This window comes from Oncorhynchus kisutch, linkage group LG21, assembly GCF_002021735.2.
Source record: "Oncorhynchus kisutch isolate 150728-3 linkage group LG21, Okis_V2, whole genome shotgun sequence".
NCBI lineage: Eukaryota > Metazoa > Chordata > Actinopteri > Salmoniformes > Salmonidae > Oncorhynchus > Oncorhynchus kisutch.
The window spans coordinates 18,297,209-18,307,549 of record NC_034194.2 but is presented as its reverse complement, the minus strand read 5'-3'; the positions used below and the strand labels follow the sequence as shown (position 1 = coordinate 18,307,549).

Genomic DNA, 10,341 nt, shown 5'->3' with positions numbered 1-10,341 from the left:
CCAGAGGTGATAATTACATGTTTATTTACAGTTGTGCCACATCACCCACAAAGATGTTTAATTTAATGATCTTGCTTGCTTAACCTTTCCAACACACTAGATGTCTCACAAGTGCTCCTAAATACTGTAAACCACCGTCCTTTAGCCAAGTCATGTGACGTTCGATAAGCAAGGATATGGTTCGCTTGCTTGCTGCACAGTAGCAGTTCAACACTAGTGATTCTGCTCTGCTGGAGGAGGCTGATCGGGTCCATACATGGCTGAAGATATTAGTGAGGCAGAGGATACTCTTATTTATGGTTTAACAGGCTTGAATACTATGGGAAGAATCCTACTTGAAAATGGCAAGCAAGAAGCAGCAGGTACAGTATATAACGTTACTACCAGGATTTCTGTATCTATCTTGTTACATTATCTAGCTAACTCGCATGTAACCTACGCAAAATTGTAAAGTAAGGCAAAAGCAGTAGACTATAAATAGCTATTAATATTGACAGTGTGGTGTCTAAGCACTAGAGTGAATTTTGCTACCATCAATTTTTTTTAATTTTTATTCCCCAGAAATCTCCTGATACATTACATGTAGCCTACAGGGCATGTTCTTTAAGTAAGAACGTGTGTTAGGGATTAATAATTGAACAATGGGGAACTAAGCCCTGTCATGCGTTTGCCAACACTGACGTTTGCACAATCGGCTGGCTGCATTGTTCCTTTGTCATTCCTCAGGTTCCATTGAAGATTTTGTCCCAAATAAAATTACAACTTTATTTGGACTAATGACTTGTGCTGCCAACTTCTACAGCAGGTGGGTGCATTTTAGAGATGTGATGCAAACTTCTACAACAGGTGGGTGCATTTTAGAGATGTGATGCAAACTTCTACAGCAGGTGGGTGCATTTTAGAGACTTGATGCCAACTTCTACAGCAGGTGGGTGCATTTTAGAGATGTGATGCAAACTTCTACAGCAGGTGGGTGCATTTTAGAGATGTGATGCAAACTTCTACAGCAGGTGGGTGCATTTTAGAGACTTGATGCCAACTTCTACAGCAGGTGGGTGCATTTTAGAGATGTGATGCAAACTTCTACAGCAGGTGGGTGCATTTTAGAGATGTGATGCAAACTTCTACAGCAGGTGGGTGCATTTTAGAGACTTGATGCCAACTTCTACAACAGGTGGGTGCATTTTAGAGAAGTTTGGCCTAATTTTATTTTCCTCATTTGTTTTGCTGACATACTGAGGGTTGGGGTCATTTTGGTTCAATTCTGCTGAATAATTTTGTTAACATTTGTTAGTATTGGTGTGAAGAAGAGGATCGACGCTGAAGACGTGTGGAAGAAGTCTTATCAGTGAGTTTGAAGATCAAGTATCAAAGAACTGTGTGACTCAAATCTACAAAACAAATGTTATTTTAGAAGAAACTGACACCTCTTTGACAGACCTCTCTCTCCCATATTTCACCAGCCATGCCAAGGTGCAAGAGCAAGTAGAGGAGCTCCTGCAGTTGGAGGTTAGTCTTCCAGTCTGCACAATGGTCCATTGTTATGTGGTTGAGGTGTACCCTTGGAAAGACATGAGGATGTGTGTGTGTGCTTTTGCTCCTAAAGGAGGAATGGGATGCCTTTCTGGACCGCATAGACACTGAGCTGAAGACAAGTGACAAACGGCTCACAGGAGGCCCAACTTCACAGAATCTGAGTGCTGATACACCCCTCACAGATGCCAGGAGTGGAGAGTGAGTCACCATAGATAGATACTGAACAAAAATATAAATGCAACATGCAATAATTTCAAAGGTTTTACTGAATTACAGTTCATATAAGGAAATCAGTCAATTCAAATTATTAAATGAGGCCCTAATCTATGGATTTCACATGAATGGGAGTACAGGTATGCATCTACTGGTCACAGATACCTTTAAAAAGGATAGGGGCATGGATCAGAACCAGTCAGTATCTGGTGTGACCACCATTTGCTTCATGCAGCATGACAAATCTCCTTCGCATGGAGTTGATCAGGCTGTTGATTGTGGTCTGTGGAATGTTGTCACACTCCTCTTAAATGCCTGGCTGTGCGAAGTTGCTGGATATTGGCGGGAACTGGGACACGCTGTTGTACACGTCGATCCAGAGCATCCCGAACGTGCTCAATTGGTGTCTGGTGAGTATGCAGACCATGGAAGAACTGGGACATTTTCAGCTTCCAGGAATTGTGTACAGATCCTTACGACATGGGGCTGTGCATTATACTGAAACATGAGGTGATGGTGGCGGATAAATGGCCCGACAATGGGCCTCAGGATCTCATTACGGTATCTCTGTGTCTTCAAATTGCCATCGATAAAATGCAATTGTGTTCATTGTCCATAGCTTATGCCTGCCCATACCATAACCCCACCAACACCATGGGGCACTCTGTTCACAACGTGTCATCAGCAAACTGCTCGTCCACACGACACCATACACATGGTCTGTGGTTATGAGGTTGGTTAGACGTACTGCCAAATTCTCTAAAGCGACATTGGAGGTGACTTATGGTAGAGAAATTAACATTAAATTCTCTGGCAACAGTTCTGGTGGACATTCCTGCAGTCAGCATGCCAATTGCACGCTCCCTCAAAACATGAGTCTATGGCGTTGTGTTGTGTGACAAAACTGCACATTTTTAGAGGGGCCTTTTATTGTCCTCAGCACAATGTGCACCTGTGTAATGATCATGCTGTTTAATACGCTGCTTGATATGCCACACCTGTCAGGTAGATGGATTATCTTGGCAAAGGAGAAATGCCCACTAACAGGGATGTAAACTAGAAATAAGCTTTTTGTGCATATAACATTTTTTTAGATATTTTATTTCTGCTCATGTAGCACGGGGACAACACTTTACATGTTGCGTTTATATTTTTGTTAAGTATATATATATATATATATATATATATATATATATATATATATATATATATTTTTTAAATAACCTCTCCAAAGAACTAGGAGAAAGTTACAGAGAAAATCATGTCTGCTATTTAGACAGAAATTACCCAACAAACCCTCTGTGTTGTGCAGGAATGTAACTCTGGGAATGTACTTTGGGAAAGGGGAGAATCTGCTGCTGGTCCTGATCCGACACTTTGGATGACTCCCGTGACGCGAGCACGTGGCTGAGCTTGCGACCCAACAGGTCAGTCAACCTGAGAGGAGCGTGTCTCCTATCATCTCTCAGTGCTTCTGACTTCATGTAACATCACCTATCCTCTTTCAGTGCCCTTAACTTGTAACGTCCTCTAGCAGCCTAGTGTCAGTGCCCTTATTGTACTATGTATCTTCAGTAGGGATGGGCGCGAGTACTAAAATATTTTTGAGTACTCGATTCAAGATTTGTATTCGATTGCTAATGATCAAGTACAAGTACTCAATGTACAAATGCAACTATTTAGCAGGTTGAATTAATAAGCACTGACAAAATGTCAATCTCTAAGATGTTTATTGTTTGTGGAGTATGTAAAATGCAATGAAAACATTTTACATTTCGTTTTCAGGTGTGTATCGGAACAACCTGTAGACCTAATTGGAACAACCGATAGCATAGCACAAACTTATTTTGTATTTCAAACCCATTTTATACGTTAACAAGCGAGTACTTGAGTACATAAAATGATTTGCACAAGAGCACTCGAAACACAGACATTCTTTCAAATGCCCATCCTTCATTTTCAGGGACTTCTAGATTCTCAGTCAGCTCGGGTACTGGTGGTCTCCTTTGGCTGTCGGGAAGGTGCTCAGATTTGGCTCGATCAGACGGGCTGCAAGTACGACATGCTGCTTGACCCAGAGAGGAAGGTAAGAGCTGTGCTGCCACTATAGAGGGTCACTCAGGGTTGATCATGACCTATTGACCTCTGGTAGCTGAATGTAAATCTTTTATGTACTCAGTGTTATGCCAATGTTTAGACAACTGGGTACATATTCTCTGTTTCAGATTTACAAGGCATTTGGCCTGGGATCTTCCTATTCAAATGTGATGAATTTCGACTCCTTGCTTCAATATGCAGAGTATGTTGTGTTAGGCCAAGAGTTTCCTGACATCCCACCACGTTTCCTGGAAGACTTCTATCAGGTATTCAGATATATAACTGAACATATTTAATCCTACTTAAGATACGACCTACAGTAGCTATACATTAAACACATAAAATATTTCCTCTTTCCATTAAGAATATCCATACAATGCCCAATTATTTTGGGATAGGTTTGTATAATCCATGTCCTCATTCTAACTCCGTTTTTGATATGATTTCAGATGGGCGGGGACTTTGTCCTGGATGAAGGCGGGACAGTGATCCTCTCTCATCCCTGCAAAAATCCAATGGACAGGCCTGAAGTAGCACAGATGGTGGCTACCATCTCATCTGTTGGCCGTCCTACCAGCTTCTAATGTAGTAGTGACTAACTCCATCTGAGTAGACATGGCACTGACCCCTCAGAGGAAGTGCACCACCTTGGCTTATGTGGATGAAGACACTGATCACACTCATGACCTCATGAAGAGCAGTGTCTGATGGGAACTCACAAGCCAATGACAACTGCCCTTCCTTCTGAGGGATCAGTGCTGTGCTACTGCTATTATGCCTGACTGAATTCTAAGATTGTAGATTCTAATGTTTACTGACATTTAATTTAAATGAATTCCGAACTTAAAAATCATAATTAAGGATAATCATTAACTGAGTAAAAATAATCCAGATCTTGATCATGTGAAAAAAAAAGAGCCTTTTCAAATATTTTATTGCACAATATTTGTACTAGAACTATGCTGTTCTTGGGTTTACACTAACTGTGAAAAAGTACAGTAGTAAATGGTATACTTTTAATCATGATACCTTTTAATAAATATATTGATAATAAAAACAATTGTGTGAGTCTTTGATCCAAAGTATTCAGCCAAAGAGACTGGCTTAGTTTACTGTGAGTAATGAGTTCTGTATGTTTCTTTTTTCAGTGTGGATTAATATGAGCACCATCTGTCTAACTTGTGTACAGTATGTTAAATGTGTTGTGAATTATTATTCAACAAGAGCACCATCAGCTAGTAAACATTTTCTTTGTCAATCAGCGGCATCCCCTATTGCTTTAAGAAAAAGATTTTACATGAAATATATAAGACGCATGACTACCCATGATAGACTATCCACTCAAAGTTGTCGTCAAGCATGGCTGGATTTGTTTTTCTGATACTTTTGAAGAAAAAGGATCAGGCATCAAACTCACAGAGGTAATACATGTTCCTGTCACAATAGTTGTCCCACCAGTCCCCATCATCTGACGCCATGGCCACACAGTTCTCCCGCTTGCCTCCGTCCGGCTGGCTGGAGAGGAAGTGCTTGCGCCACTGGAAGTAGGTGACTCGTGTGTTGTCCTCAAACAGGTAGAGTCCCTCAGAGCGCAGGTCATTGATGCCCAGCCACACAGGCCAGTTCCCTGGCTGGAAGAAAGCCTTGACGTAGTCTGCCAGGGCTTCCTGTTCCTTCCTGTCCTGAGGCATGGCCATCCTGCCGCCCCGCTCCATGCACTTCTGAGCTGCACCTGGGTACGTCTCATATGTGCGGTAGATCAGATAGCACTTATACCCCACCCGCCGGCCCTTCTGACATCCTAGGAAGTGGAGGAAACATTTCACCTTTCCTTTTTCATGATTTTGTCATTGTTTCTCAGTATTCCATTGTAAAACATTTCAACTAAACAGAGGAAAAGGGAGGTATATGAAGACATACCCTCCAAGCGGCCAATCTCTTTGCGGTTCTCCTTGGTGAGGAGGGATATCTGTTGCATGGTGTCCTGTACCTCCCCAATGGTGCCGTCCAGCTGGGACACTCTGTCCACCAGCTGGGTCACCTTCACGTCCAGTGTATAGTGGCCCACATTCAGCCTGTGGATGGCCTGATCCATCGCTGATAGCCTGGACACTGTGCAAGAGAAGACCTCGCAAGACGTTAATGTCTGACAACTCAGCAATCATTTGTACCGTGTGTAGCATATACTTTTGATGAGTGCAGACGTACAAATATAGTTGTATGTGTTGTCAAAATCTGAGACAGGACTGGTTGGCTCTGGCTCCTCCGGTACATCTCCTCTTGCCTGTTTCCCCTGAGTCTCTGGGATCTGAAGGAAACAGTGAAACCGTGGAACCGATACTCCTGCTCCTTTGATGATTGTCTTTATAATGGTGAGATTGTTATACTTATTCCACAAAAAGACACGAGTTAAAAACACACAAAACTAGTCTAGGGGTTTCCATGTAATTATGACAATATCACGAAGATGCTACAGTACTCTATTTGTGTTTATGTGCAGGGTGCTGCTGTACCTCAACTGATTTGATGTCTTAGCTCAAAATTTGCAAGCGAGTACTCACCTCAGTTGGTGTTGCATCGACAGGATCTCCAACTTTGGTGTCGCCGTCCGAAGCACTCAAGCTGAGTGAACACATACACAAGACGGTGACTAGGATGGCTGCTATTCCCATTTTCCTCTGTAATAACGTTGTTTTTCCTCAGTATCCCTCCTCTGTCCTGCCCTCTCTTTTTCAATCTCACTCCCTCCACACTCTGTCGTTCTGACTTGTCCTGAGCGCACCACCCCAACAACAGGAAATCTCTTTGTTTTTCCTATCACCTCCCACTTCCACGCTTTGTATTAAGTGTACTTTTACAGAGAAGGACCTTTGGTGGCACACATGTTCCTACAGTCCACTTTTAATGGTCTTATTAGGGCTAACCTTTGAGGCTTTGCCAATGGAAATAAATCATAGAGGCAGGGTTGTGGTGATTAAATTGCAGGGGAAATGAGAGTGAATGTATGTGCTGAAGCCATGGCAGACATGAGGAACACCAGGTAAAATGCCACACAAATCAGTTTACATTCCACAGGCCCCGGGACTTGGATATGAGCTAGGTAGGTCTGCTAGGATGTGGCTACAGCCAGACACTGAAAGGGCTGGGTGTGTGGCTTAACTGAAATGTTCAGATTGCTGTGAGAGAATAACTCAGTACAACAAAAAATAAATTAAAAGGGATTTGCAGTATCCTCCGTCTGCATGTCTTTGACAGTATATACTTCTGATTGGAGGAACTTGACCAATAGAGATAAAGTACCTATAGGTCTGATGCTTTGCTGGTTTTACACAATTTCATCAGGGCAAGGGAAGTTCTGTTGAAACATTTGCCCTTTGCAATAATAGTTCACAGTTGATTCTCTATTTGTGGATTTAGAGATTCTCTCAACTGAACCCACAAGTTTTCTGCTGCCACATGGTGGACTGATATTGTCACCGTGTCTAAAAATAACTTCATCCCTGAACAATGACCTGGTTCCATTTAATTTATTTGCTTTGAATCTGTGTTTTCAAAATGCATGAGTGCAATATAGCATATTATGATACAATGAATATAGTTTACATACAAAATTCAGTAAAATAGTACTCTCTAGTATTGTAAAATGGTTGTAGATCTACATTGCAAGTGGTATAAATCACTTAACATGCTGGCTTACCTAAACATACCAATTTGAGTGCTTCTCATTAGTGTACACTACTGTAATGCTTAGCACTAATACAAGGTCTGAGTAATAAAGGTAGAGAAACAGTTGAAAGGTGGGGGTTCTGGCAGTGGGGAAACAAAAGCACGCATGTAGTGAGATATGCCATAACAAGCCACTTTAAGATAAATAGACATGGTCAGTTCAATAGTTGGCTTTCCATAAAATGGTGATCACAAGGGTCCTTCTGATATGCCATAACAAGCCACTTTAAGATAAATAGACATGGTCAGTTCAATAGTTGGCTTTCCATAAAATGGTGATCACAAGGGTCCTTCTAGTGTTGAGTTGATCCAGTCACTCAAGTTGTGGTGCTTGAAGCTGCTGTTACCAGTTGTCAAGAAAGTCAAATCCGGTCTTCAGGAGGTTACTGCTGGTATTAAACTGGTAAGAGAAAATAGGAAATCTCAATTAGAACTGCGCACACAACTTGAAGTAAATGTACTATGTAACATGTTATTTCAATGTTGTTAGTAGAGTAATTAGACTGCTAATACACAGGTAAGTGCTGTTGCCAATTTATCTGGATCAAAATATCTTTAATCAGTTTTAACATTTATATTTTAGTCATTCAGTGGACGCTCACAATAGGTTGTTCCAGAAACTCACCTGAGCGAAGGTGGGACTGGTTGCCAGTTGCGACTCAGTCTGAGCAGCAGCCTTTTCCTCTCGGTCTCTGGCAGTGTTGCCTGAGCGGGCAGGGGACTTGGTGGGCAGCCCCGGGGATTTGTTGGCCAGCCCTGAAGTGAAGACTTCCTCCACTGTGTTGCTGACTGAGGGGAGGGTGCTCTGAGCACGCTCCCAGCCAGCCACTGTGGATGACACACTGATAGGAGCAGGGGTAGGGGTCACGCTCATAGGGGTCACACTTATGGCTGTTAGGGGGGGCACACTGATGGGTACAGGTGGAGGAGGCGCAGGCGGCCTGGTGGCTCGCTGCTTGGTTACTCGAGGTGGAGTCTCCTCTGTCTCCTTGGGGGTGGGCTCCTGACGGAGATAAGAGGGCAGTGGCTTCTCCCCCTTCTCCAGGGACTTGATTTGGCTGGGGGTTAGGGAGTGGAAGTCTGCCTGTTCACCCTCCAGCCTGGATCTTTCAGCACTGATCTTCCAGAAGGAGGAGGACTCCTCTTTCCTGCCAAGGCTCTCGCCATTGGACACCTTGCTGCTCTGGGTCATCTTGCCTACCTGGCTGCACTGGGTGACTTTGCTTGGCTTGTAATCAGCTGTCGAAGAGGAGATGCCCTGCACCGATTCACCTGTTGTCAGGTTGAAGTCCAACTGGCTCTGTAAAATGAGGGGAGATGATGTGTTGACAGAAAATTAAATGTGTAGTCCTACATCAATTTAAGGTCATCTTGTGAATGATAGAAGAAAACACAGTCATACGCACCTTGGTCTCCCAGGAGAATGGGGAAGAGTGCTCATCTTGCCAAGTTATGTCCTGAAATTGAACACAAAAACAGATGTTATCGTAAAAGTGTGATGATTCGTGATAAACCACTACTCTTCACATGCAGAAACAGTCTGCCAGTCAAATTACTGGATTATAGGACTGTACTACCTGGCTGTCTGAATATTTTGATAATCCAGCGAATTGAGTACACAACATAAATGTCTATTTCCCCAGCTTTGTCAAAATCAGACAGCGCATGGTATCGTAAAAATAATTATTCCCATGGGGAAGGCAAAGACCATGATGAAAATTGCCATCAGATCCAACTCGCTCTCTTGCATTGTGTTGTTGGTGTGACGTTTACCACCAGCCCAAATATTCGTCGTGGCTAGCTAGCATGCTACTTTAGCGCACGTCTGACACGAATGTTGAATACAATTATATTTGAACTTTGTCTACGGTGATGGTCTTTCAGCTAGTCGAAATTAGACACATATCCACGGGAAATGGTTATTAAACCAACTTCAAAACGCGTGTACATGTATGTGGCAATCAAGATGTTTGCTCATGACCGGAGGTAGATGCGCAATATGTACATGCACGCATACTAACAGGTGTTTAACATTGGTTTGTGCATGTGCCAGGTGATATAATATCCACATGAAAATATTGTTTACCCGACTTTTTAGACCGCCAGTAGGCCTACTGAACTTGACATTTATGTCTCAAATGTCGAGCAGTTTACCACCAGCCCAAATATTCGTCGTGGCTAGCTAGCATGCTACTTTAGCCATTTTACCTAGCTGGAATCGTGCAAGAAAATGTAGCTAATTCTCTCAAATTAATATATGTGGCTACCAATGCAAATGGGGCAAAAGTCCATACCTCGTCACCAAAATGGACTATTTTCTGTCCTGTCTGAATGAGTAACTTAGGATAACAAATGACTTCTTCTCGGTCAACCCTATGCATAGCATATCGAGCACTAATATGGGGGTCCATCATTCCATTGTCGATTGCGCTGTCTTGTTCATTCGGTGTCATTTTCTCCCAATCGGATCCATGTCTCTCCTTGATGTTCTCCCTTTCTTGCATTATTTTCCTGGCCATGGAGTTGATGGATGAGAAATACTCCAACTTTTTCTGCTCCATCCTATGGACATCGGCTCCTTCCATCGACGGCGCAGTCATTTCTCTACCAGCTGTACAGTACTCTCCGTGGGCGTTGAAATGGAGCAGTCATTGATGACGTTTGCATGTAAACATGATCATTTCACGGATGTGCAAGCGCCATCTGGCGCCAGAAATAAACGATGCCCTATGTGCATTTTAGGATAGGAAGTAGTTTCTCAAAATCATT

The 10,341-nt window shown here is 42.8% G+C and overlaps 3 protein-coding genes across 3 annotated transcripts; 1 reads left to right on the top strand and 2 right to left on the bottom strand.

Annotated features, from left to right (window-relative positions):
- Positions 1-153: 153 nt before the first annotated feature.
- On the top strand, positions 154-4,903 carry selenol (selenoprotein L). Its single transcript, XM_020455444.2, has 9 exons — positions 154-362; positions 727-805; positions 1,295-1,348; positions 1,464-1,509; positions 1,607-1,734; positions 3,062-3,176; positions 3,713-3,835; positions 3,975-4,112; positions 4,296-4,903. The coding sequence occupies exons 1-9, from the start codon at positions 257-259 to the stop codon at positions 4,428-4,430; spliced, it is 924 nt and encodes a 307-aa protein (XP_020311033.1). The 5' UTR covers positions 154-256; the 3' UTR covers positions 4,431-4,903.
- clec11a (C-type lectin domain containing 11A) lies at positions 4,751-6,638 on the bottom strand. Its single transcript, XM_020455447.2, has 4 exons — positions 6,408-6,638; positions 6,055-6,154; positions 5,767-5,958; positions 4,751-5,647 (listed from the first exon to the last, which is right to left on the bottom strand). The coding sequence occupies exons 1-4, from the start codon at positions 6,516-6,518 to the stop codon at positions 5,247-5,249; spliced, it is 804 nt and encodes a 267-aa protein (XP_020311036.1). The 5' UTR covers positions 6,519-6,638; the 3' UTR covers positions 4,751-5,246.
- A 719-nt stretch (positions 6,639-7,357) lies between these two features.
- On the bottom strand, positions 7,358-10,195 carry lg21h1orf198 (linkage group 21 C1orf198 homolog). The gene is made up of 4 exons (XM_020455252.2): positions 9,867-10,195; positions 8,979-9,029; positions 8,198-8,872; positions 7,358-7,972 (listed from the first exon to the last, which is right to left on the bottom strand). Exons 1-4 carry the CDS (start codon positions 10,170-10,172, stop codon positions 7,916-7,918), a joined length of 1,089 nt encoding a protein of 362 aa, XP_020310841.1. The 5' UTR covers positions 10,173-10,195; the 3' UTR covers positions 7,358-7,915.
- Between the last annotated feature and the right edge of the window lie 146 nt (positions 10,196-10,341).

What these genes read in the sequence shown, in the direction of transcription:
- clec11a (XM_020455447.2), bottom strand. Translation starts at nt 6,518, where the DNA reads ATGGGAATAGCAGCCATCCTAGTCACCGTCTTGTGTATGTGTTCACTC. An exon ending in CAACACATACAACTATATTT is followed by an intron (nt 5,959 to 6,054) that starts GTACGTCTGCAC and finishes TCTCTTGCACAG; the next exon opens with TGTCCAGGCTATCAGCGATG. An exon ending in AGAGATTGGCCGCTTGGAGG is followed by an intron (nt 5,648 to 5,766) that starts GTATGTCTTCAT and finishes TCCACTTCCTAG; the next exon opens with GATGTCAGAAGGGCCGGCGG.
- lg21h1orf198 (XM_020455252.2), bottom strand. Translation starts at nt 10,172, where the DNA reads ATGACTGCGCCGTCGATGGAAGGAGCCGATGTCCATAGGATGGAGCAG. An exon ending in CATTCTCCTGGGAGACCAAG is followed by an intron (nt 8,873 to 8,978) that starts GTGCGTATGACT and finishes CTCATTTTACAG; the next exon opens with AGCCAGTTGGACTTCAACCT. An exon ending in CCAGTCCCACCTTCGCTCAG is followed by an intron (nt 7,973 to 8,197) that starts GTGAGTTTCTGG and finishes TTCTCTTACCAG; the next exon opens with TTTAATACCAGCAGTAACCT.